Raw genomic sequence first — 26569 nt, 5'->3', positions numbered from 1 at the left:
CTCTGTGCTCAAACCAGGGACAGAGTTCAGAGGATGAAAGCTCAGGGCAAGGCCTGACTGCAGGCAGCTCACTGCTCTTCAGAAGGCCAAGGAAAACCTTTGTAGACTCCCCTCTCCTGCCAAGACAAGAATTTCTCAATACAAGCCCTGAAGACTAAATTGAAATCTTCTACTGCAGTGATGTCAGGGGATGCACTGAGGCAAAGGACTGGAAATTGTGCAGGAGCAAGAAACCCCGCTGCTCTTGGGCAAAGGATCAACTATAAATATGAAAAATATTTACTTAAATCTGAGACTGTCTGGTAAGGTGATTAAAAAAGGCTGTTTTGCATTTCTCCTAAATGACGTGATGTGCTCCATCAGAGCCTTGCTCCTGCTGTAGATGGGATAATCTGAGGACAGGGATCTGCTCCCTCCATCAACAACCCTGCTCTGAATCTTGTGGGGGACTGCTGCAGATGTGTGCTGATGGTGATGTGAGTGAGATTACCAGGCTAAAGAAATGAGAGGAGGATCCCACACACATACGTACATTTGCATGCTTGAATATAAAATTATTGGTAAAATATTTCCTAGGGAAAATATAACAGACAAAGCTCTTCTCTGGCCTGTAATGGAAAAATTAAATATATCTCACACTGCACATGCTGGAAAGTTACATTTATCTCCATGCTGACTACATCTATTGAAGTTTGGAATCTGTGCCCAGCCACTTCACTGCAAAGGCTCTCTTTGGCATTTGTTACCTCTTCCTGTAAAAATGGACTGCTTCCTCTCTTTAGCAAAACTGTGGTTTGCTATGGGTATAAATTTATGCCAGGAAAAAAACAAAAGGAGAAACAGATATTATAAAAATAAGATGTAACTCCTCTTGCCTGTGAGAAGGCAGCTCTGCCCGGTGCAAGGGCTGTCTGGAAGGTGTGGCAGCCAAAACCAGCTCTCAAGCACATTTTATGCATAGCTCTACATTCACTACTGTGAAATCAATTGGAGCTCAGCTGTGCTCAAGTGTTTCCACTCAGAGATAGCACAGAAAGGACAAACCCTTTTGAAGTTCTGGGCTCACTCTGAAATGATCAGTGCTTGGTTTGCCCTCCCTGTCCAAGGGGAGAACTTTCTGACATCCAGCTGGCTGCCACTCACATCCCAGTCTCCACACAATGCAGTTTTGCTTCCTCCCAGTATAAAATCCATCTCAGGATGAACCCTCTGGGATAAGAAGAAAGCACCAAGGCAGTTTGTTTGCAGCTGCCACAAAGCTGTGTTTTAAAAAGTTATCAGGGTGTGTGAATGTCACTTCCCAAAGATCTCAGCTTTGCAGACAAACTAGGACAGATCTTCCCGAATTTGTCCCAGTCTGCCAAAATGAATTCAAAGAGAAAGCATTAAATAAGCAAACATATTAAAAATAAACAGCTACTAGGAGAATCAAGGTCCAAGTTTCTGTGTTTTTTTTTTTCTCTGCTTTTATTTTCTTTTTAAACCAGGCCATTCTGGCAATTAGCTGATGTTTTAAGACTGCTCTCTTCTTCTTTGCTCAGGGTGTGACAACAGCAAAGCTGAGTCATTTTTACAGCAGCTAAGTTAAATATTGCCAGCAAATTCACATGGAAAACAGACCTCTTCCCTGTGATTCAAACATTTATTCCAAGTTTATTCGAGCTGAATTACCCAGCTTGATTTTTTTTTCTTCCGAAATATATTTTATCAACTCTTATCCACATCTAGGATTCAGCTTCCTTTTGTTTATCTGTCAACCAAATTAAGAGTAGCACAAGGACAGCTCTAAATTACTGACTGAACCTAAAGAAGCCAAGTTCATTTATGTGGTCTAACACTCAGGGTATCAACAGGAACCCAGTGAGAGGGTTCTGGCAGAAAAACAGAGAATAGAGAAGTTTGCAAAACTACTAAAACCTCTCTCCTTGTTTTTACTTAACACCAAAGCAGAACCAACAGCCTGCAATGCTACAAGCTGCACAGACAGATACTCAACTGGAGTCATTAGGGACATCTTTTCACTGCAAAAGTTTTGTGACCTGATGAAAACTGTAAGCATTGAAAGCTCAGGGAGCTGATGCTCCTATTCAGTGTGGGTTAAACTACATATTGAGGGGAAAAAATTAAAAATGCCTGGTAATAAATTGCTGGAGAACAGTATAAATAATACAAAATACTGCGTGCTTCCCTATAAAGCAGTAACAGTAACAGTGTGAGTACTTTTTTTACTGCTGAAGATCTGAAGTAGGGAAGATACTCAGTAGATCATTGCTTTGCTCATTCTTCTTGTTAACAAGAAGTCACCCAAGCCCATTTTTACCTGAACTGTCTGACACAGAAGGGTTCCCATGCTCAGCTCTGTGCCACACCAACACTTGGGGACACCACAGAGCTTGTGGCATCACTCTGCAACCAGGGGGCACAACAAAAACCTAAAGGAAGTGATGACCCTGGGGGCACAGAGAAAATCTGTGCTAGAAGCAGCCCAGCTTCTTCTCTGGAAGACTTTGAGCCCAAAGTTGGTGCTTCCTCTCCCCAGCACAGCCTGGTTCACACGATGGTGTTTAAATTGCCCCAGAGAAGCTGTTGCTGTGTCTTGCACAGTGATGCCATTCAAAGCCCTGATGTTTTACACCTTGTAATTCAGCATCAAAGCCAGCTGCACAGTTTGTTCTCCAAAAGGGCAGCAAACCACAAGGCTCTTAGTTGAGAAGAAGAATCAGCAGCCACATGGCATGCAAAGAAAATTATCAATTATTAACATGATGCCCCTTTAAAACAACATCTCTTCAGGCAGATAAATGGTTACTTACTGTTTTTGCTGGAGCACTACCTGGTAGTGGGGTTGTCTCAATGAAATACTTCCTCAGAAGGTGTTTGCTGGATTCAGGACTGTCCATCAGGATGTAGGAACAAAAGAAAGCACCATTCCGCAATAAAAACACGGCTATGTCTTCATTCCCTTTGGAGAAAAGCAGATTGTTGCCTTTACCTCATGTAAATGAACCAGCAAGGAGCTGAACACAAATCCTGGGAAATAACCACTTCTGAAAAAAACTGTGGGGGTGTGCAAAAAGAAAACTGAACTGTGTAAAGGCTGTTTCCTCCAGTGGCAGGACTCCGTCGGTCAAACTGAGACAGCAAAGACACTGTGTCAAAGTGCTGGCCCAGGCTCTTTCTTTTTTCTCTTTTTTTCCCAGTCTTATTAAACTATACACACAGCTGTGCTCTGAAGTGTAAATTATTCAGCCTAAATCAAGCATGTGTGCCAGAGTGTCCATAACAATAATGCTTTTACTTGCAAGGATTCTGGTTTTTAAGGGTCTTTTCCCTAGGAGTTTATAGACCAAAGTTAAGCCTCTCAGTGTTTACAGTAATCTAACTTCACAAGGCCCTGACTTCAATTTGGCTGAATCAAAAGATTCAGAGGCAATTTTATTTTAATTTTTCCTGCTGGAAATCCAACTCCAGACAAGCCATGGCTATCATGCTATGTGTGAACAGCTCTGCCCATTCTTTAAAGACCGGGCAGAAAAGGGGCAAAATGTGGAAGCATGCAAATACACACCTGCCTTTATAGCAGCGTAGAGGGGCAGGCGGATGAGGACAGGGAATTCATTCTTCCGGACTGCACAGCTCTCTGGGTCAGCACTGTACGCACGGATCAGGAGCTTGACAATGTCCAAATGGCCCTGCTGGCAGGCTATGGCCAGCATCCAGTTCAGGAGCTGCTGGCAAGTATTAGGACCTACCAAAAACATACAAAATGTGACTTAGTTGGTGCCACCAGGCAGTAATGTGCAAGGAATACCCAAAACTAATGGCTGTGCAAAGGGGTTTGGTAGAGGGTGAAGCTCCTGAGGACAAAAGGAACAGATTAGACTGAAAAAGTGTGTCAGAAAAGGGTCCTAAACTGGTCAGGCACAAAATTTTCAGCTCTGCTTAACTGTTCTTCTTTACCCACCCAGCTAATGGGTGAAATCTTTGACTGTCCCTGGCCTAAGCATTTACTAGGCAGCAAAAGTTCTGCTAAAACACCAGCAGATCAGCAGATAAATAAACATCTGATCCTAACCAGGAATGATCAGGACTGTCTTTGGATCCAGATCTAACAGACATTAGATCCAAACACCCAAGATTGGCCACTTCTCCCAAGTTCATGAGCGGGGATACAAAGAATGGGGAAAACCAGATGACTTTCCACGTTATTGGATGAATAAAACAAAAATAAATGCTTCAGTCAACAAAAAAGAATTGGTTTAGCTTGTTTTCGCTGCAACTTGAAGTCTCCCACAAAAACTTTCATTTCCCCTTCAAATATTTCATTTCAGGTCAAATCTTTACTATCAATTCATAGTAAAGTCAGACAAATGTCATTTAAGGCTAAAAACTAAAATACCATGTTCTGATTTCTGCATGAATGTGCTGATGGTTTAGTCATTCTCAAACTGCCTTTTTTTCTGAAATAATGTTTTCCTGTAGAACACCACTTTCCTCTAGGTGTGCCTAATTCTGGGCATGTAACTAAATGCCCAGGACAGAATTATTTCTGCTAACAATAAGCAGTCCTCAAATCTCCCCAGATTCCCTGTACCACCTCTATTTACTTTACAAAGTCACATCCTTTCTGAAACACTTACAGGAGTATCCAAAAGCCCAAGCTTTACATGTCAAGGCTTTTCTGCAGCTTATCCACGTGGAAATTACATCGCTCTTTGCACTCTTAACAACTCCATTAAATCCCTCACCCTCCTGCTACAAAAAATGGGCTCCACTTAAGCTGTCAGCCACAAGTAGTTCTCACTCTTCAGGGAGAATCACTGCAGTGCAACAGCCAAATTGCAAATTTATGCAATTTATACCTAAGCCCTGTGACTGGTTTCTGTGTAACTTCCCAAGAAAACAGTTGGAAGGTCCTGCATAAAAATTTCTGAAAGCTGCTCTTTCTACAGCGCTCCTCCCCTGACCCCCCCAAAGCAAGAGTTGGAGGGAATTTGGTCGCTTCTAAACTGAGCTATGTTTCCAGAAACTACTTAAGTCACTTTTCATTACTCAGTGTATTATATTAATATAATTTAATTTTTGCTACTAGGTTACTCTGCTTCCTTTCCAGATGAAGGAAATATTACACTTAATTGCATCCCCCAAACTGGAACACTTATTTTGCTTACCAGTGCTCCAACAGGACACCAACTAAGCAGGTTTCCCAACAGGTTATTCCCGTTCTCCGTGAGGCCACTGGCAACTACTTAGTCCCAGTAAGGAGCTAGAGCTATATTCAGGTTAAACATTGCAGAAGCCAGCTTAGCTCATGTTGCAGTGTCTGAGGTCAAAGATTAGCCCCAGATGTTCTACAGGACCTCTGGACCCTAAATCCATGGAAAGTCCCAGGGAGAAGCAGCTGCCAAGCTCACAGAACACTGAGAGAGCAACAGGGACCCAAACACAGCTCCTGATCCCGAATCAGAGTTATGCTCTGCCCCCTGCCCCCCTGCTGCCTTAGGAATCGTGTCTGAGTCCAAAAATGTCTCTGCTCTGAAATAATTACTAGAAAAAAATCCAAGTAAAATATAATGATTATTCTAAAGAAGGAATTCCCCTGAAAGTCAAAACAAAATGTCAAGCAGAGGATAAAGTGGGTGCCAGCTGCACACCCAAAGTGCCCCTGACCAATCAGGCCACTCACTGCCAGCATTACTGAGATTGCTGGATCAGTAGTGGGATGATGCTGTACCCTGAAAATCCCCTAATTTCTCCATTGGGTCTGGGATGTTACCCAGCTGTGAGGCCTGATGGAAATGAACTGTCTCAATGGCATCTTCCTCCACTTCCAATTTGCAAACATGGAATATTTTTATGTACATGTTCCTTCCCCCACAGGGAAAGTTTTCTTCAAGCACCGCAGAGATCTGATCCTTCCACGAACTCTCCCATGACTAAATCCCTCCCCTTCCAAGGAATGTGAAAAAACCTAAATGCCTGCTTGAAGCTGTAGCACACAGCTCCTGAAAAGCTTGGGGAGAGGCAGGGTCAAGCAAGGGCTTACCACGCAGGGAATCCAGCAGCTCTTTCACGATGTCCTTGTGCCCAAAATACGCAGCCACCACAGCTGCATTGTCATCATTGGGCTCTGTTGGTAACACCACCAACGCTTCCTTCAGCAGGTACCTCACTGCCTGCAGATCTCCATATGCTGCTGCAATGCCTAAAAGCTGACACTGGTGAAGGAAACACAGCAAAAGAAACTCTCTGTTAAAGAGAGCAGGCAGAGAAAGAGCATTTCTAGATCTGTATGGATTTATTTGTGCCCACGCCAAGGCATGTCCACTGTCACCGTGGTTAATTAAGAATGTCACAAACACTAGTGGCCATTGTAATCACTGTTGATAAATTTATTATATTAATTTGTTGGGGTTTGTATTATTGTTTTTTGTATGGTTTTATTACATAAGTGCCTGAGGCACAGAACAGTGAGTATAAACCCATTTTTCACGGACCAACAGAAAAAGCATTTGCACAGCTCAGCTGCAAAATGCAGTATTACCTGTTTTGGAGATGGCCAGTATGATCGGACTTGACATGCAGGGACCCTCCCAAAACACTAAGATCACCTCTGTGCAAAGAGCAGGCTCAAAAGGAGGGCTCTGAAGGCAGAGCAGTGCAGAAGCTGGCACAGAGTTTGTGACAAAATTCCACACACAAGCAGCAAAATCTTTCCAGGAGGCCATTAACCATCTTTTCACTGATGGGGGAATACATTTTTTGCTAAGTCTATAAACTGCTTCCTTTTTACAGGGAAAAATGCATTTCCCTGTTTTGGTGACCACAGCACCAGCACCCCTCCTCACACAGCTCCTGTTCCTGCAGACACTGCTCCCTGTGGTCTGTCTCATCTTCCTGATGAGTGTTTTCAAGGGCAGTGTCCCTGAGCATGTTTCTGCAGAGCCCCACTCAACCACCCATGTCTGGGACCCACACAACTGAATGGATTTTCTCCATAAGAAAATGCCAGAAGACAGCAGCATCTTGGAATTTTGGTATCTTTGCCAATAAAATCTGAGAGAGAGCAGTAACCTAACCCAACCTTTTCCACTTGCAGTGCAGTCTCCTCACAGGACAACCTAATCAACTCTTGGGCCTTGCTGGTGTCCCCAGCTTTGTAAGCATCCTGGATGCTTTCTGTCACAGGGGTCTGGATTACGGAGATGTCGCCACTTGTGGACTGTTTGCCACCCATGTCCACAGTTCCTGCAGGAAAAACAGAAATGAGAAGTCAGGGAGAAGTACCTGCTCATTACTCATGCACAGCTGCAACGTCAGTGAATCCTGGGAATAAAAGAAGTTGGTGATTTTCAGTGGAATATTTACTGCACACAATTTTAAAAAAGAGCCTGATAAAAGAAAGTGATAATATGTTAAAGTACTTCCCAACAGGGACATGAAACTAAGAGGGACAGCAAGTTCCCCAATTGCTCCTGGAGGTGGTTTCCAAAGGAAGGTGTGGAAGCTCACACACATGGACACATAAACCCTTCATCTGCCTGGCACACTCATCCTCCTGCTGAGGAACCAGGGAAGAGAAGAGATTACATGGGACTGGCACCTGCAGGAATTCTGACAAAGCCGGGAATCTGAAAGGCAAATCTGGTATTACTGGCGTTGCTTTAGTCACACTTCACTGCTGACAACAGCCTGATAAAATCCCACTGTCCTCCTGTGCTTTCAACCAGAGTTTTAGATACCTCTATGAGTGTGAAACAATAGAAATTGGGAATATTTCCTCTGGGGAAAAAAAAAAAATGAAAAGGAGATTATGCAAGATGCCCACGTGTCACCTTCATCAGTTCTGGAGAATCTCCTAGACCAGGCTTTCTTTTCCTAAAAGCTGTTAGGAGCCAGAAGAGCTTTTAAGTGTCAGAGATTAAAAGCTGCAGCCATTAGAGAAGATGCTTTGGTGGGTGGCTAACGAGGCAGCCAGGAAGTCTCACACTCAACCATTCCCCAACTACCGGGACAGAGAAAGCTGCAGGAAAGCCACTGAAATACAAAATGTTTTCAAGTCCACTCCTGAACAACATGCAAGACAGAGGAAAAAAGCATTTTCCACTTGAAAAGAGACCATTTCATACTCACTTTTTCCTGCTAAAACAATAATGTTTTATTATTATTATTGCTTATTTGCAACTGGTTAAATAAAGCACTTTAAGCCCACAGATTTTCACATATGTTAGCAAGGATTTTTTTTTTTTTAAATATGTCATGCAGGGTCTAGTTTAATGCAGCCTGGAAAGAGAAGTAAATCTGGAGCAATCCATAACTGTCAGTAAATATCTTTGAATAATGCAGTCTGAATCACCAGTAGGTTCTGACTAACACTCCTCATCAATTATTTAAACTAAGCTCAAATCACTCAGACATTGGAGATGGCTCCAGAGGTTCATGCCATTAAAAATGTGCCCTTCCCAATAACCTTTCCCAGATGATGCAGAACGTGTGAAGGACAAGGAGCAGAAATCAAGGCCGATGAAAGTAGGATTAAAGTACAGCACAATAAAGAGCATCTCAGAGTTCATGTTAATGGATGTAGTGCTTCCATAACTCTGTAATTTTAGGAGAGAATGAGAAAATGGGAAAAGAAATTCATCCTGCATTTGGTTCACTCTTTTAAAGCAGACCACACACTGATAAGGGATCACTAAGAATATCACATATGATTTAATTTTCATTTCCATGGACATCAAAGATAGGGAAAAAAAATATTTCTAGGCAAGTATGTTTAAAGGATGATAGAAGACGGAACTTAAAAGCAAAATAGTTCTCCAGTCAAAACAACTCAGAACTGGACTAAGAAAATTCAGAAAGTACAGATCCAGGCAAACACTGCAGTTACTGGAACAAGCAGCCTCCCCGCTTGGCACCCTCTGATGAAATCCTGAACCTACACAGAAGATCCGGAATTCCCCTTGGAGGAAAAAATGCCTCACATTGGAGATACAGAACAGCTGGAAAGCTGTTCAGCTTCCCGCTCAAGGAGCCCTGCAAACCAGGGCTGACAGAGCAGAGCAACTTCAATTTGCTTCCTACAAGTTGCAGAAAGGAGGGACAAATTCTACTCAATTCCAGCCTCAATCCTGATTTTGGGGACCATCACTCAATACCCGCATCTGCAGCCATTCCAGATGTAAAGGCACAGCCTTTCTGCCAAAGAATTAGGCAGGACCATCTCTCTTTGCTCTTAAATCACAGCTAGGGAGGGTGGAGATACAAGAATCTCACAGTCAGAGATTCATCAGATCCTGGTGTCACATCCCCTTCGAGCAGAGGGGTCTCCAGCCAACCCCCCCCACATCCTGCACACCAGAGCTCTCCTTAAAGGAGCATTTTCCACCTCTCCTGCTGGAGCTGCCCCACTCCAACCAGCTAGACAGGGAGCACAAGGGTCACAGGGTTGTAACTGAGGCAAGGAGGAACTTTGCCTGCTCAACCCTAATCCCAAGACCACTTCTGTGTTTCGCCAAATGACTACTTCACAAAACATCTTGGCCAATGTGTTGGGCTTCCTCTTACATTTTTGGCCACCCACAATTTCTGAAGTCCTTTGTAGTGCAATGGCTCAGTCACAACCCCAGTGCCACAGCACTGGAAGAACATGGGCTGGCCATGAGTTAGGTGTAGAATTCTGGGATCTCCAGGAATGGGAAGGTCACAGACAGCTGGCTCCATGGAGTTTACTCCCAGAAGAGTCTTCAGGATATTCATTTTAGTCCTTAAGCTCAATTTCATTCTTGTCTTAGGCAATTTTTTATTGATCTAATCAAAACTGCTCAGTTTTGAACATCTGAATGCCCATCAAGGAGAATTCAATAAAAGTTTAATTGAGTTTAAGAAATTCTACTGTTTGAAACGGATATATTTATATCAAATATTCTTGGTAGCAAGATAATGCTACCCATCTCTCAAATTTCTTACACCAAAACTTCCTCCTATGATTCCATGCTGCAGAGTAAATTGACCTCCTGCCTAAGGCCTGAGGGAAGAAGCTGCCAAAGGTCTCCAGCAAAAAACAGTCCTTGTGATTATCAGTTAAAAGCCTGAAAAGAGCAAAATTGATGAAATACAGATAAAAAAGTTTGCCCTCAACCAACAGCTGTACTCATATGGTGCTGTCAAATTTTAGTAGAACTCTCAGAGGTTAAATGAGAGAAGGTTGGCTATCCAGTCCCAAATCCCCAAAAAACACAGAGGCCATCCAAGGCAAAGCTAAGCGTCTCACCAACAAAATTACCCAGCTCACAGAAGACTTCCTGGTGACTTACTAAGTGATATATTGGCTTCTGAAATGCAAGTGCAAATTAAGAAGCAGCATATTTTATAAGCTAAATTTATACACACCAGTGGGGGGAAAATAAATGAGGAAAACTACATTTTACTGATTAAAGACTTTTATCTCTACAAGATGCATGACTGACCTATCATCAGCACTGGCATTCATGTAGGCTGGGAATAAAGTTTTTCCAGTACATGCACCAGCCATTTTCAGCAGAAATCTGGGCCAAAATCCAAAGAAATTCTGCTCTGCTTTTAACCTTACATGTCTCCTGCTCCTTGCCTGAGCTCTTCATGGCTTTCCTAGGAGAGTCACCTCACTCACTCTCAGCCTTGAGCAATGTGATAGGAGAGCAGTACTGGAGCTCAATAATACTGAACCTCTGGTTTTAGACTGGCTTGTGCAACATGTTGAGCATTTAAGCCTGGATGCAGCAAAGTGCCTTTAATTCTTAGATTTTATGGATTTAGGAACCAGCTTTGCACTTTGCACAACGGGGTCTGTGTTACTGCACAATGCACATTGCTGTAAGCAAACCAGCCCTGCAAGGGATGATATCCCAGCAGGACTTCTTGGATATTCCTGTACTATCCAAGAAACTCCAGAAACTTTACACCCCCATTGCCATATTTTTTACTTTCTGCTTTATTGCACCCAGATCTGGGGCAATTCCTGTGCTGGCACAGGTTCCTCTGAGAGCACTGCCCCAAAGCACACCAAAAATCAGATAAATGAAGCCTATTTGAACTGAGGTGGGTCCTTTTCTCTAACACCTTTGAACATCTATGAAAATAAAGCCATGGAGTTTACTCCCTATCATTCAGCCTCTGCATCTCTGCATCATAATTGTTTAACCTCTCTATAGATCCACAGCTTCTTTTCTTTTATTGCTTTCTACTAAAAAAGCTGTAAGCAAACCAAGGGCTGTTTGTGAGGGGAAAAGGGGAGGCATTTGCTAACACTAAAAGCATCCATCATCTGTTCCTCACACCACTTAACAGCTTGTACAAAAGCAACTAACTCTGGAATTACTTCTCTCTTGATTTCAATGATTTATACTTTGGAAATACCTTTTAAATTTGGCTTTGCTGTAGCAACCTTTTATAAAAGCTAAGGGCAAGAGTAATTTCCTTTAAAAAAATATCCCAATGAAACCAGAGGTTATCAATAAAAAAGCACCGTTATTTTATTGCCATTTTTAAAAGCGTACAAGGTATCACTTTTAAAGTGCAACAGACAGCTGACACAGCTCAGAGAAACGAACAAAAAAATAAGCCTTAATAATAAAGAGTACCATGAGAATTTTAGGGTCATGTGTAGTTAGACCCTGTCACAGGCCTTATTACAGCAGGTGAACAAAACACTCTAAAATTTCTAAATTGACAGTATGCCATTAGTAAAAGGGGAGGGTTTGCAGGTCAGTGCTGTGAATCAGCAAACAGCTGCATAACAAAGCAGCACAATGCACAGATGATTATTGTCTTTATAGCCCAAATCACTGCATCTCTGACACAAACTCGCAAGAGTTTGTAAATGCTACATTAGGCCTTTTGATAACCAGCAGTTCTTTGGCAACTAAGTAGGATATTTTTATTTAGCAGAGAAAGATATACATGAGATGCTTTACCCAGGATAAATCAGGGCAGGAAGCTAACCTCCTCCAAAAACAGAATTACAATAAGAATAAAACTTTAAAACCGCTACTGACCTTGTCATAATGTGTGCAGGTATTTCCAGAGACAGGAGCAAATCAAGCTGGTGCTTTAACACAGCATCCCATTCAGCGATACCCAATTAAGCTGTTAATTCCTGGGACTGATAACCACCCACCTCTGCTTCAGCACGAGCAGCTCCTGCAGTGGCCACTGGATGGAATGGCTGGCTGGCTGCTCCTTTGTCTGAATTAACTGCTACAGTTTAGCCTTGACAGATATTTTCATCTCCATGTCCCCTTACAGCGAAATCCAAGCCTCTGGTTCAGAGGATGTGGGGATGGGGGTGGGCAGGGAGGCCACCTCTCTGGGCTGAGCTCAGACATTAATTCCTCAATAGCACCAGATGGCTACAGCTAACCTTTACCAGCTTAATCTTTTGCCATTTTGACTTCTGAGTGCTGCCACAGCACAGATAAAAAATGGGACAGGGATGAGGTTGAAGATGTGCTGAGTATTTAAAGCCAGCACATCCAAACATTCAAAAACTCACTGGTGTCACTGAACATTTTTCAATACTACTCCACGCAAGCTTTGCCCAGCTGGTTTGCAAAATTAACGGAAAGCCATGTTATTTCTGAGTCTCTGCAACAGACTCGTGCATCTTGTACCGCTTTGAAAAACTTCAGGCTAACACACCGAGCAGCAGCCAACAGGAAGCCTCCAGTGATTTCAAAGGATGATGGATCTGCCCTACATTGAGCTTTCCATTTAGATGGGTAAGAAAAATTTTTCAGTCCTCTGGAAATTTTTGAGATACTGAAAAATCCCATCCCAAACCAGGAAGAAAAAGCCAAAACCCTGGGTTCTTTAATAAAAAATAAAGAAATAAATTTTTCAGTCAGCCCAAGTGGATAAAAATGCTTCATGAAACAAAGGTATCTTTTGTGTTCCTTCTCTAATTAGCTGACACTTCAAGGTTTCCTTTTTAAAAAAAAAGTTATATTTTCTTCATTCATTTCATTCCTTCATTTCTTAGAACATAAAGCCACAGACCAAGATCTCTTGTGCCCCCCCACCCACCCACATAGGCAGAATTTGCCTCAAAACCATCCTGCAGCAAGAATCGTGTGATCTACTTCACCTTTTCTCAGATTTAGGTGAAATACATGTGGCTCAACCAATTCTGCTTTAAGACATTCCTGTCAGGAGTCAAAAATGGCCAGAACTACTAATAAATCTGCCTGTGAGAAGGCACCGAGAACAAGACGGTTTATCTGGGAAGTTCCAAATCCCCACTGGAGAGTCTATGCCAGAACTGGGCCATGGCCCCTCTGACCCTAATTAGTATCTCCCACAACAAGTGGGATGTGCCAGCTTCTCAGGACAGCCCTCCACACACTTTCTGCCTATTTCCTGCGGTATCGTTTCCCCCAAACATCCACTGTTTCAGCTAATTAAAGGAGTGGCTCTGCACTAAGATCTGCCTGCCAAAGGCGCTGGAAAAGATGATGTATTGAGCACAAAAGCCACCCGCACCTATAACACAGCTCACAATCAATGCTCACTGCCCCAAAAGGAGACTTAAAAACCCCAAAAGAAACCAGATATGAAACACAGAGGAATGCTTCAAAGGCAAAAATCCAGCACAGAAGAGATCTTTTTCACTATTATTAGGTACAGTTGTGTAAAGTGACCAATTATCATCAGAATCATAGGAAATTTTCTATTTATAACACCCTTAACCTGCAAGAAAAAAAGAGCATTTGCTAATGCAAACCTGAAAGGAAAATATTAAGTCCCGGGTAGAAAAATGCTCTGGATTCCTGCCTTTTCACTGGGCTCCAGAACAGAATTATGAGAAACAGATGCCGCCAAAGGCTTTAGCTCCACACTTACACAATCATTTCTTCATCATCCAGGATAATGGGGGAAGAGGGAACAGAAAAGCCTCAAATCCTGGTAACACTGGGACTCAGCAGTATCAGTGGGCAGTGCCAGCACTGCCAGATCCGAGCAGGCTCCTGCATTTGTGTGTGCATCTCCCAAATTCTTGGGACTCTGGGAATTGTTTGTATTGTCCAAGGAGTTAAAACAGAACTGAGCTGGCTATTCTTTGCTGAAGTACAAAAGAGGCCGCACAAAGGCACTACAAGGCAATGGGGTCAGAGAGAGAACAAAGAATTACACTGGAATATGATTGTCAGAACAAACCCATCATGCCAGTGTGCAAATCATGTTAGAAAGTGCAAAATAGATCCAAGGTCACTAATGATACCTGCAGCTATCCATGGAAAAAGAACAAGGGATTGGGACATGCCTCTCCTCTCGTGCCCTGCAAGAGGACAGGATGTTCCCCACTGGTTGGTTGTGAAGTGCAGCACCACTTCCACTGCTCTGGGCTGTACCTGGTGGGAGAGAAGCAGGACTGTGATTCCCTCTGGGCAGGGAAGGAATGGGACAGGGATGTCCTCCAGCAAGCACAGGGCAAAGGCTGGCTCTCACAGAAAGTGGGAATAGCCCCCATCCCTCCAGCAATGCCCTCTTTGGGGTGCGAAGGATCAGCAAAGACCACAGAGAACAGTGATGGTGTTAACTTCCACCCCCAAAGGAAAGCTACTGAGAGCTCCAAAGGGCCAGAGAGTTGCTGTATTGAAAACACAAATGACTCAGCTCTGGAGTGAAAGTTTCTATTTTTGTCTTTTGGCCTCAGTGATTTGGTTCCCATCCTACAGCTTGAATCATTCAGAAATGTGCTTCTGCAGGCAAGGCCAGCTATGCCACTCTTGCTTTCCAAATTTTAAATTGAAAGAGATACATTAAGCACGCAGAAGTACAACTACACTTTTGGGTTTTCTTTGTGTATGTTTCCAGGTATGGCTGGAAAGAGAGGATGATTACATGGTGAAAGGTGTCTCCAGTGAGACCATTCCTGTCCAACTGAATCAAATATTATAGCCATGAAACCAAACCAAGATTGGATTTCACTTGAAACTTCACAAAATAAAATTTCATGGCTAACTTTCTTCTGAACATTTTCCTTTTCCCTAACAGTCAAGCTTTCATCAGAAGGGAAAAAATCCCACACACCAATGTTTTCTCTCTTTCACAGAAATAATTTGCTCAAAATCCTTCTTCTAAAAAAATTAAAACATTAATTATTCACACTGGGGAAGTACCACCTCATGGCCAGCCCACTTTTGCAACTTAGACACATACTTAAAGCTTGCTTTAGAAAGAAGCAAATGCTTTTAGCCCCAGCTGTGAGAGGCTACATGTGGAGAGCTCAGGAGGGATTTGCTATGTGTGAGTAAGAGGAAGATGGGCCCATGGTCTCTGCTCAGGTCTCTTCTTTAGCACAAGTCTTCTACCAGCTCCACCAAAGACACATCCAGCAATCCCACAGCTCCTCTGATTTGGGAAAAGCAGCTCCTAAGCTTGTGCTTCACTTAATTAACACATGTAAACACTTTCCTAAATGGAAAACCCATTTACATCACTGCAACCCAATTGCTGATCAAAAATAGTAGCACAGAAGCAGCCAAAATCTAGCTCTCCAGAGAGACATAAGGTGTAGGAGTGTGACACCAGGACATTGACCCACACATTCCTTCCAGACCTACAGCCTGTATTCCCACATTATGCACAGCCAGAAGTTAACCCACATACTCAGACCTAACACAGGAGCCTCACAGGCTACTTTGACTAAAGTTTGGAGAATAAGAGAATATTTTTTATTTAAAAAACTGACAGATGCAGGAGACACATCTAAAGGAAGACGCCTTTCAAGAGATTTGAGGGGGCAAACATCCCACGCAGCAAAATCCAAGCTTAGTACATGTTAGACACAGTTCAATGAGCTTCTTTACTGTGCCTGCTTGACTAATAAAATACTCCTTGCTATACCCTCACTTCTCATTTATCACTAAGACAACCACTCTGGATCAGTTTAAGTAAAAGTGTTGCATGCAGAGAAAAAGAAATTGCAATCAAGATATTGGATACAGTTGGCATCAAGTGAGTTGAAGCGACAATTTGGCAACAGCAGAGCCAAGGGAAGTGCACAGCTGGGAAGCGCACCAGGGGAAAGGAATAGGTTAGTCTGGAAAAGAAAACAAAAAATTCACACAAAACAGTGAAGAAAGTGGGGCTTCACTCCAGCTTCTACTGAACTCAACGTGAGCACTTCCCACTTCTGACTCTTCCTCCATGGGAGTAGAGAAGATCCTGGTTTCCAGGACAGACTAGCTCAGAGGGAGGATCACCTTAACAGCTGTGTCTGGAGCAGAAAGAAAACCTGATGGAAAGTCCTCTGCTGTTGGCCCAGATAGCCACCAAAGCTTTAATGAGGTTACCAAAAAAACCCCATAAAACCTTCCTCTACTTGTGACAAAACCTACAAGTGGCAGAAATTGCCTGCATTTGCAGAGAGGGGGAAAGGGAGGTATTTTGTCTTCCTGGTGCCTGGGAATAACAGCACTCATTTCAGTGGAGGGAGGATGAAGATTCTGCCTGGGAGGATCCTAGGTCCATGTTGTGAGCCCACTGCAGCTCACAGCATTTTTGGATGTCTGTTCCAAGGCAGAGACAGCAAAATGAGGCAGGGCACGGTTCATCCCCCTCCCACCAACCTTTGACGAACTCTGATCCACTGCATCCAAGAACCTGGTCCTATCCATGCAAACGGCTTTGATTTGGCAGCTTTTATTCCCACCCTGCCACTGTATGAAAGGCCCAAGGTGCAAAACATGGGAGAATTATGACCAGGATTACAAGCTCACTTAAGGAGCCAGGCTTTTTGTTTTTCAAGCTATGTATGAGATCTGAAAAGGGATCCTGTCTATTAGTGTTACAAAAAAAAAAAAAAAAGTTCCTATTTGATGCAAAAATAAAAGCATTTTCAAAGGCTCTTTGATGTGAAAGACAGAAAGACATGCAGGCAGATTCTGGAGGAGGTCTTGTCTTCAGCAAATTACCAGCACTCTTTTTGAATCCTACTCCCCAGACAGAACTTTTATGTGAAGCATATAATCACGCTGCAGAGTATATCAGCTCTAAACCTTGTGGCTTTTCAATTAAGCAGTAATAACCTCCAGTCCAAAACCTCCTTAACCAAGATGGGAATAAAACAAATAATCCCCAAAACCAATTAACTGCAGGTGAAACAAAGACATACTTGCTTTTAAAGGATTTCATTTTGAGCCCTTCTCGGGTAGATGCCAGTTTTCCAAGCAATATTTTGATCATTAAAACAAGAAGTGATGCAATTTCCACAGTGACCACAAACATACCAAGAATATTTGAGCTAAATTTATCCAGACTTCTTGTTTGAGTCACTGCTTTGGTTCATTATTTTTCCATGATTTTCAGCTATGCAGAGAGAGGAGCTGGGGGCAGCCTGGGACTGAGTTTTCCCCAGCAGTATGAAATGCCAGCCTTTATGCCTGGGAGCCACATATTGACTATTACAGAGAAAATGAAGCTGCTCCTCCAGCTCTCAGCCCCAGGTCCCTGCTCCTTCCCACTCACCTCCTTCCTCCCACTCTTCCTGTGGCAGACTGACCCTCTTCCTCACCCCTGGGTGACAGTAACAGAGCTTGTCTTTACAGATGAGAAGTTCCTGAAGCTCACCAGGGATCTGCTGCCCTCTCCAACTGGAGAGGGAGAGCCAAAACAGAGAGGATCTGCCCCAGGTTTCCCACTGTGCATCTCCATGGCAGACCCCAAGCCCTGCCAGCAACACAAACTGTTGAACCCCAGAGTCCTTCTGACTGCAGAAAGGCTTTTGGAAGGGTGAGAACCTTTCCTAAAACTTAAAGACTTTTTAAATAGGTCCTCTAAGTGGGGATGAGGCACAAATTAAAAACATGGAGACACTTCTGTTCTGAAAATATCAGCAGCTTACATAAAAGAGCTGCTGCTGTGGTGATACAGAATCATGCAAATAAGCAATTGCTGACCCACTAATGAGCACACACACTTGGATTAAGGGAAGGAATTAAATATCAGCCTGACTTGATGTAAAATCTGAAATAGAACCTATTAAGAGACAGACTTCATGGTTGAGTCACCATCCCTGGGGGAGTTTAAAAGCTGTGTGCATGTGGCACTTGGGGACACAGTTTAATGGTGGGCTTGGCTGTGCTGCGGGAACAGGTGGACCCAGTGACCTGAAAGGTCTTTTCCAGCCTTAAAAATTCCATAATTCTATGATTTTATATAGCAGATTGGGAGTCGAATGGTATAAAATCCATCTCCCCCATCCTCACCTGCAATGCAAACAGTTCCTCCCAGCTCACTGCCTTCTGCAAGCAGAGCCTTTATCCATCAGAGCAGTGAAAAACAAACAAACCACAGACTTAATGCTGTAAGGATCCCTGAAGATCCCATTATGTTGGTGCAAAGATTGTAATGGGTTTTGGATAAGGCCCCCATAGGCTCTGGGGAGGATAAACCCCCATAATTCATAGCATTTTCTTAATGCAAGTATAAAATCACCTGCAACATCTCTGTCAAAATAATAAATCAATTACAGGCCTGGTAAAGGCTGAGTTGGTGTGAACACTATCAATTGCTTTTTTCCCACTGAAACAGAGGACAGCAGTTCCATGACCCCAGAATCAACCTTCACCTGAAAGCTCCCTCATAAATCGCACCTCAGGAACATTGTAAAGAACTCCCTGTGTATAAGTTCTAAGGGCGAAGGATTTTCTTTACTACCTTATCTTTGTTTTTTTCCAGGCTTCTTGATAGAGTTGTCATAAGTCGCATTTCAATGTAATAGACCACAAATACATTTTAATGTGAAGGTGGAAAAATAAAGCTGAAAAGCAGCAGATAATTCCAGATACAGCTCAGATAAAGATACTGCTGCCTGTAAATCAAACTGGCTCTCAGGTCAGACTCTCTGCTCAATTAACTTCCCAAGGTCTTTAGTGCACCACCGGCTCTCACAGCAGCTCTGCCCTCCTTGATACAGCCCTCAAGCTCAAGAGCAGACTGGCTTTGATGGTTTTTATCAGGAAAATTGTAAATGTCTCAGCATTCCTTGCCCTTTTTCAAATGCAGGTTGGGTTTGGAGAGATGTTGTAACATTCAGCTCTGTATGGGAGAGCAGGTTTAACCACAGGCATGTTCAGCTGCAGACCAGCCTTCCGCAGTGGTTCTTGGCCCCTTGTGAGATTGCACCACTTCAGTATGAAGAGTTTATTTAAATATTTAAAAATACAAGCCTATTACTGCCTTACTAGTGTACTTCCTATTCCTGCTGAGCATTTCCTACTTCTCCTTCTGCAGGGCATTCTGCAGTAAGACTGACTCACATACAAAACCTGTTCTATTTTCTGCTTTTTTAGCTCATAGGAACCCTTTCAGTTTGCTGTTTGGACTCAAATTTACTCTCAGCTTAACAAGCAGGAAAAAAACCAGAAAACCTTCAAGGCTGATTTAGTCTGATTATAAAGAACTTCACATGACTGACACACTTTGCAGCTCTCCAGTGCTCCGTGTGCTCAGTTCACCTCCCAGATCCTCTCCTTGCCCTTCTCACCCCACACTGTCATGAAAAACTCAGGGTGATGTGTGGATGGAAAAAGCAGGACACAGGCTGTGAGTATTCTTTCCCTGTTACACAGCACAATGTGCCCCAAGGCCCAGCTGCTGGTCCTGTCCCCACACACAGCTGATGGGAAGATTTTAAGGTTTACATGGTGATTTCATGAGGAACAACGTAACACCTGTGGTGCTGATTTTCCCTTCCTCCTCTATTCAGCAGGAAAGCTTTTTCAACAAAGCTATTCAAGTTCCTGCTGTTCACTTTTAAGGCAACAGTGGTGTAGAATTGTGAGGAAATCATAGAATCAGAGAATAGGTTGAGTTGGAAGGGACCCACCAGGATTATCGAGTCCACCTCTGCAATACCCTGCCCTGATGCCAACCAGCAGTGAGGCTGGAGGCACAAAGTGTGCCCCAGGAGGATAAACTGCTCCATTTGCTATTGGCCAACCTTGAGCTGTCACCACTCAAACTGTTGTGAAACTTTCCCTATAAAATTGCACTTGCTCCTGAACAGTCCCTCTCGTTAAACGACCCTTTGACTTTTCCAGTTGAACCCTTACTCACACCAGAGCCTTTTTCAGGATTCAGGAAGCGTCAGGGCAGGCAGCAGCTTTCCCTCTGAGTCAGATCTGAGCTGAGCCATGGCCCAGCCAGGGTTGCAAAGGTTGCTGCCATTGTGGGCAGCTTCTTTCTGATAAAAGATAAAGCCCTGTGAGCTGTAGGGTCACCACAGCATTTGCAAAGCACAGCTTTAGGGGCCTCTGGTCCACTCCAAATGACAGCTGGAGTCATATATTCTGGTTACTTGTTTGCTCCCTCATGTAATATTTAGGTCCCTTTTCCAGGCACACTGTCCATGTCTATCTGTGCTTTCCTGGACAGTGGAAAGTCACCAAGTTACATCTGATTTCCCTCAAAAGAAGTTGTGAAGGTGCTGTTAGTTAATATCTGCAAAGCTACTAAAAAGTTTGAAGCAGCTCTCCTTAGCATTGTTGTCCCTAATTATGTAATGTTAGACACATTCCACCATAACCCCCCTTTTCAGTGCTCATTTCTAGATTGAGCAGGAGAGAAGAGACACCCTCTGGCATGTTTGAAGGATAATCCAGTTCCACCTCTGAGACACACACGTGTGGCGTATGAATGCTCTGTAACTTTGAATAAAATACACAGTAAGAGGGAGATAAGCTCTTTAACAGAAGTACCCTGATGTTTCAGAAGACAATGACTGCTCTCCTACACCTCTGAGGAACTGTCTCCCAGAAAAGCACGTAAGAATTAAATCCTAGCTGTGAAATTTTGTAAGATTCAAAGAAACCAATCAGCCCATAGAAAGGAAATGAATCTTTATGCTTTTCTATGCATTCATAAAGTGATGCCTTTGGGCTTCCATTGTACTTCCTACAAAATTCACATCATGTCACCTCCTCTGTATTATGTAGAGCTCTTTAACCAAATTTAAAAAAAAACCCCAAACCCTGTGCTTCATGAAAGACTGCAGCCACCCCCATATCTCTGCTCAGTTTCTTTTAATTAGGACAAGATGAACAAATCCAGGAGAGGGGAAGCAGGGTTTGAGGAGGCAAGGGAGATGCTGGGTGCACCCACAAGGGAGCCTCATCCTGCGCTTCAGTGACAAATCCCCTCCGAGGGCTCAGTCAGCACCACCAAGTCAAGCCCAGCATCAACCCTGGAGGGAAGAGAGGGTCCAGTTCTGACACACAGCTCACCCACTCCTGGGGAAAGCTGGCATCCTGCTGGGATACGGGAAGATCACTGCACAGCCGGGAGGAACAACAGAGGAGACACCTGAGCAAGGTGAGCCCCTGCACCCTATGTTACATTTTCTAACATATAAGGATGCTGTGAACCTTTTCTCCACATACAATTGGCCAGGGCTTTATAGCTGCCAGGAAAAAAACTCCTAAAAAATCCTAAGGTTTCAGATAATGGAAGTGCACAGGGACCTGCTGAAAGGTGCCTCCAGCCCTACCGATCCGACTGACCCATCCCGGAGCCCCGACACCACTGTGCTCTGGTTAACCCCCCACAGCCACATGCCGGTCCCTCCTGCCCGAAAGAAAAAAAGACTCCAAGCTCTGAGCACTAACGAGGTCGTCGGCATTAAAGGAATGATCCGGGATCTCACTCCCCTTCCCAGCAGTTCCCGCTGAATGGGAGCAGGAGACTGCATCCATATTGTTCCTAAAGGCGCGTAAACAATGGGTTCGAATGTGGAGGCTGAATGAGTCACCGTGTTCCTGCTTCAGTCCCTGTAATGGGATCCGAACGCAGAACAAGAACCAGCTAACTTAGGGAGTGGACCGGTTAGCTAATGACAATCATTCTTGGCAGGACCCAAACAATCCTGAAATAACAATGAGTTTAAGCATGTACAGTACCCTTATAAAGAGCAAATCCACCAAGGCAGTACCGGTGCCTTGTACAGGGATCTTAAGCTTTACAAGGATCCCTTTCCTAATTTTCCAACACTGTAGACTGTTTTAATATAACCCAGATATATCCATATAGAAGAGTCCACCACTGAGATTTGCATGCTTCTAGCTAACCAGTTTAACTGAATATAATTACATAACAGCAACGTGTAATAAAGTTCTCAGAAAAAAACCTGAAGTCAAAATGTAGAAAATACAACTATTCCACTTTTCACTTCATTATTCACTCCTACAATAATTTATTTACTGTATCTTTAAACAATGAGAAAACTTGTCAGATCACTACTGCAGAACAAAAATTTAGCAATTCGAAACAGTTGCAAACCGTTAGCGCAGATTAAAATTCTTCTCATGGTTTATAGCTTAGTATTCAAGTGGAGATAATTTCTTCCAGAGAGAAACTCAGAAAATAGAATTTAAAAATTATAAGAATATCCAATAACCAAGTGTTACAGAAAGGTACAAGGCTAATTACCAAAAGCAAACAGAAAAATCAGCATCACAGAACAAGCAGAATACATACGGAGAAAGGAAAGAGTTCCCAGAGCTCCCTGTGACGCTGGTGAGAAACGTCTTCAAACAAGACAAGGAGGCCTCTGAATAAACTATCGGGTTTTGCTTCATAGTTGCTGATAAAATCCAAAATAAGGCTGCAAAAACATTAGCTTCTGCTGGAGCCTGCTTACTCACTACAAAGCGTCAAACACACCTTCTTCCCACACTTCAAACGCAGATGCTGCCTCCTAATGAAGCACTTGCTGCAAGGGGGGAACACCGTTACACAAGAACAGGAGGCTATTTCTTGCTGCAGAAACATAACTGGGGTTTGACTCAGAGAAGCATGGCAGTGCTGGGGAGCTGAGGGTTGCAGTGAGAGAAACCATCCAAAAATAATTTGGCTGCTCAGGAAAAAAAAATTCACAGGAAGCAACCTGAAGCATATGTCCCTTCCAAAAGGGGAATTTCTTAATTACATAAACACAAACCTTCTAATCTAGCCCAACATTAAATCACTGCAAGCCACTGAATCAGAGCTGACAGTAAAACTGGAGCAGGTTAATATCTGTTCAGGCTGGGAAGAGATGCTCTGATTTTAGCAGCTTTCATACCCTGAACACCCATTGCATCAGTGACTGGGAACATATTTGCATTCACACACTGAAAAAGCACAGATCTTGTAAAACATATTTCGGAACTGGTGAGACGTGATACATATATTGACTAATTCCGTAGGCCTTTGGAGAACATCCATCTTCAGGGGAATGCTATTCTTACCACCTCAGTAGTTCAACATCATTCTCCCTGGAAGTAAAATTCCTTGTTCTAGACTGTAAATTTTCAAAGATTAGGGCTCAAAAAACTTCCCCATTTTTAAACTTCATCAAAGTCCAGTGGCAGCTGGGTACTGAGTTCTCTTAGAACACTTTGCTCCCAGTCTGAACAGGAAAGAAATAAATCCTCCTATTTACCATTTTGTGGATCCATGTTGCTCTCCCTGCAAACAGCGGATTCCTCCGTTCCCACACACCAGTACATTCTGGGTTGCAGTTGTGAAGGTCCCTCAGACAAACTTTCCACAGCACTTCAAAGTGAACAGTGTTGTCAAAGCTGGATGGTCCCCATCATGTGAATGCAGGAGCAGAGGATGCTAGGGAGCACCATCCTGAAGAAACACCATTTACTCTGTTTAAAAATAAACAGCAAAACAAATTAATCGTTCTACTATAGAAATTGTGAGACACTCATACCTCTCCACTATTAACACAGTTGTCTAAATGCTACATTGCAGAAATACACTTATCATCCTATAAATAAAATTATTTTCATAATAGCTTTGTTAAGAGCATAAAATGAATTAATAGAGGAGACTAACAATTTCTGCACTACAGAAAGATAATGTTCCTAATTTTTCACCACCAAAGCTGCTCAGTCTTTGGGCAGAGGACAAGGGGGTAGGCAGGGGTCACAGCTGCAGTTTCAGATTCTCCACAAGCTGGTGTAAACGCAGACCATTGAAACCCTGCAGTGCAGCTGGAAAAATCCTAAATGCAACCTCAAAACCTTTCCCATCCACAAAGACAACCACGGCTCTTGTGAGACTGTGAGAAACTGAAAAATACTGATGTGGTTACTGAGATAATCCTCTGTAGGAAAGAGAAGAGGGTAAAGAGAAACACACCAGCTCCTGTCCCCTCTGCCCAGTCCTTCTAGAGAACTCTCTGACCCTGGAAGCATCAGGCTTCTTCAAACACACGCAGGGAGGCAAATCAGGCCCTTAGGAAATACCACAGGTTGGCTTCTTGTGAACTGCCTGGTGTAACAGGCAGCAGAAAATTGCACAGTTCAGTCTCCTGAGGCATTTCCAACTTCTTCCCTTTTCACAGCTGCACAACCACCCTTTAACCTCTTCATACAGAGGTTTAAACTACTGGAGGATTGAAGTGTCTGTCCAACCAGCATCAGAGCTTGTTCATTTTCTGCTTTCAGTTTCAGCCAGTAAATGCCTCTCAGATGTAACATGATGCTCCTCAACTGACTCTTACTGGTTCTTCTCATGTCTGGTGTGTGATGATGAAGTTTTGATTTGAGGCTCTATCTCAGCAAAGCTCATAACCCACCTCGCACTCTGGCCAGCAAGGCCCGAGATCATCCCTGACTCTCCCTGAGCAGAGCTGGCTTCCTGAGCTGGGATCAAAGGCCAAGGGGAATATAAAAATATGCTGATCTATCACCACTCTCCAGGAAGCTTTCTGCTCCTCCCTCCTTATACTGGGTTTCAACCACCAGCCAACAACACTAAAAATCACTGCATCGTACTTCAGTTGTTTCTAGGCAAATATTTGAATTTTAGATGCACTCAGCTTCTGCTGACCCTGACTTTGCACTACCTGGCAGCAGGAGCCAAAACTCACACCCCTGTGCCCACAGTCTGGGCATTGGGTGCTGCAGGAGGCTGAGATGGAGGTGATCCCTAAGCCCAGAACCAAGCCCACAAACTGGTGAATTGGGCCATGTTGGTGGAGGACTGAATTCTGTCCTGGAACTTTCTGGGTTCCCACCAGACTCGGCTTCTCTCCTGGTCTTAGCTTCCCTTGACCACACAGGAGGACCTGCTGCGCTGGGATCACACATCCCTCCATGCCATGGGTGGGGCACACTAGGCAGAGGTGTCAGGGAGGCTCTCACTTCCCCAAAGCAGTCCAGGTTGTTAACTCTGACAATGGAGGGGATGTGATGCCAGCAGCTGCCTGCCCTCAATGCACTGAGCAGCTCCAGTGAGAGTAAACACTTCCCCATGCATGCTCCGACCCACCAGCTCTGCAGCAGATGATGGTTTCTGAGGCATTTCCCTACTCTGAGACAGGGACAAACCATGTGTGCCCACAACAACTGTACAAGAACACTGAACAGGTGTCAGTGTGGACCCCTGAGGCTTGAAAACCATCCCAGTCCTGATTTTTAGTTCTCTACTCACCTTATTCCCCAGGCTGAAACTTTCCTCATATAAAGTGAAAGGAAAAATAGCTTTTAAGAAAAATAGTGGTGTGGTTTTGATGATCAGTTCCCTTTAGCTGCAAGTAACTGAATGTTGTAGCCATGTGTATTAATGCCACACAGCGCCCATCTACGCAGCATTTCTGTATTTCAGGACCTTTGTGTATATAACTAAAAAAAAACCCTACAGAGCTTTATGTTAAGCAAGGTGCACACAACTGTAACTCATGCAAACACCACATGTGGATTTCATTTAGGGAGTCTACGTGCTCTACAGAATCTCGTTCACAAGGAGACGGACCACGCAAAATACACCTGAACACGTGTAAATGGGATTTACATCCCATTTCACACATTTCCAGTCCTGACACCTGCTACTGCCCCAGCATATCTGACCACACCTGAACCATCACCTCCCCTCCACTTCACCAGCCCGCCCAGTCTTACCCGTGCATTGTGCCTAAAAGCAGCCAGGCCCTCAGAAACATCACAGTTTGCCCGAGATCGCTTCCTAATTCACAAAAAACCCCTGCTAAAACTTCAGTTCTTTGCTCAAACCACTTGTTGTTTCTGACACTCCCACCTGGGGCTGGGAATCACCACGGATCTGAGAGGCCCAGGGACCACCGGTGTGGAAAGGCGCTGGGGCTCTCCTGCCTGGTGTCACCGCGGGCGAGGTGATGGCGAACCAGGGGCTGAAGTGCCAGCCCAGGGACCCCCGGCCCGCCTTGGGCCGCCCTGCCCGCTGGGACCCGCATCCTTCCTCCCCGGGTGAGCAGTGAGCACCAAGCCACCCCCTTCTCCCACACCTCGGCCAGCGGCTTGGGGACTCGGGGGTCTCACAAACCTTTCCGGACGCTTTCCAGCTGCCGGGGTGGGGCGTCCCCTCAGAGCGAGTCTCGGTGCTCCCCGTCCCCGCCGGGCGGGGCGGCCGCGCTCCCGCCGCGCTGCGCCCGCAAAGTTCCCTCCGAACTTTCATTTTCTTTATAAGAAAACGCGGTTCCCCCCTCCTTTCCACCCGAAACGCCCCGGCAGCCCCCCACACCGACTGCCCTGGCGGCGAGGCAGGTGCCCGAGAAGCG

At 44.1% G+C, this 26569-nt stretch overlaps 1 protein-coding gene across 6 annotated transcripts in view; it reads right to left on the bottom strand.

The window, feature by feature from the left end:
• Window positions 1–26569, bottom strand: part of LRRK1 (leucine rich repeat kinase 1) — a 73775-nt gene that overhangs the window by 46700 nt on the left and 506 nt on the right. For 3 of the 6 annotated variants that reach the window (XM_042039817.1, XM_042039821.1, XM_042039816.1), the window contains exons 2-6: window positions 23462–23675; window positions 7085–7248; window positions 6047–6218; window positions 3569–3748; window positions 2814–2962 (exon numbers count right to left, since the gene is read on the bottom strand). In XM_042039817.1, coding sequence (XP_041895751.1) covers window positions 2814–2962; window positions 3569–3748; window positions 6047–6218; window positions 7085–7248; window positions 23462–23528 — 732 coding nt within the window. In that variant the 5' untranslated portion in view covers window positions 23529–23675. Of the gene's footprint in view, window positions 1–2813; window positions 2963–3568; window positions 3749–6046; window positions 6219–7084; window positions 7249–12035; window positions 12189–22515; window positions 23427–23461; window positions 23676–26334; window positions 26435–26569 lie in introns of those variants that run through there. The other 3 variants (XM_042039818.1, XM_042039819.1, XM_042039820.1) reach the window with 3 other exon arrangements.

The sequence above is a fragment of the Corvus kubaryi genome, unplaced genomic scaffold (genome assembly GCF_017639235.1).
Source record: "Corvus kubaryi isolate FWS band 111438036 unplaced genomic scaffold, C.kubaryi_AGA036_p1.0 37394, whole genome shotgun sequence".
NCBI lineage: Eukaryota > Metazoa > Chordata > Aves > Passeriformes > Corvidae > Corvus > Corvus kubaryi.
This window is presented reverse-complemented; position numbering and strand designations above follow the sequence as displayed.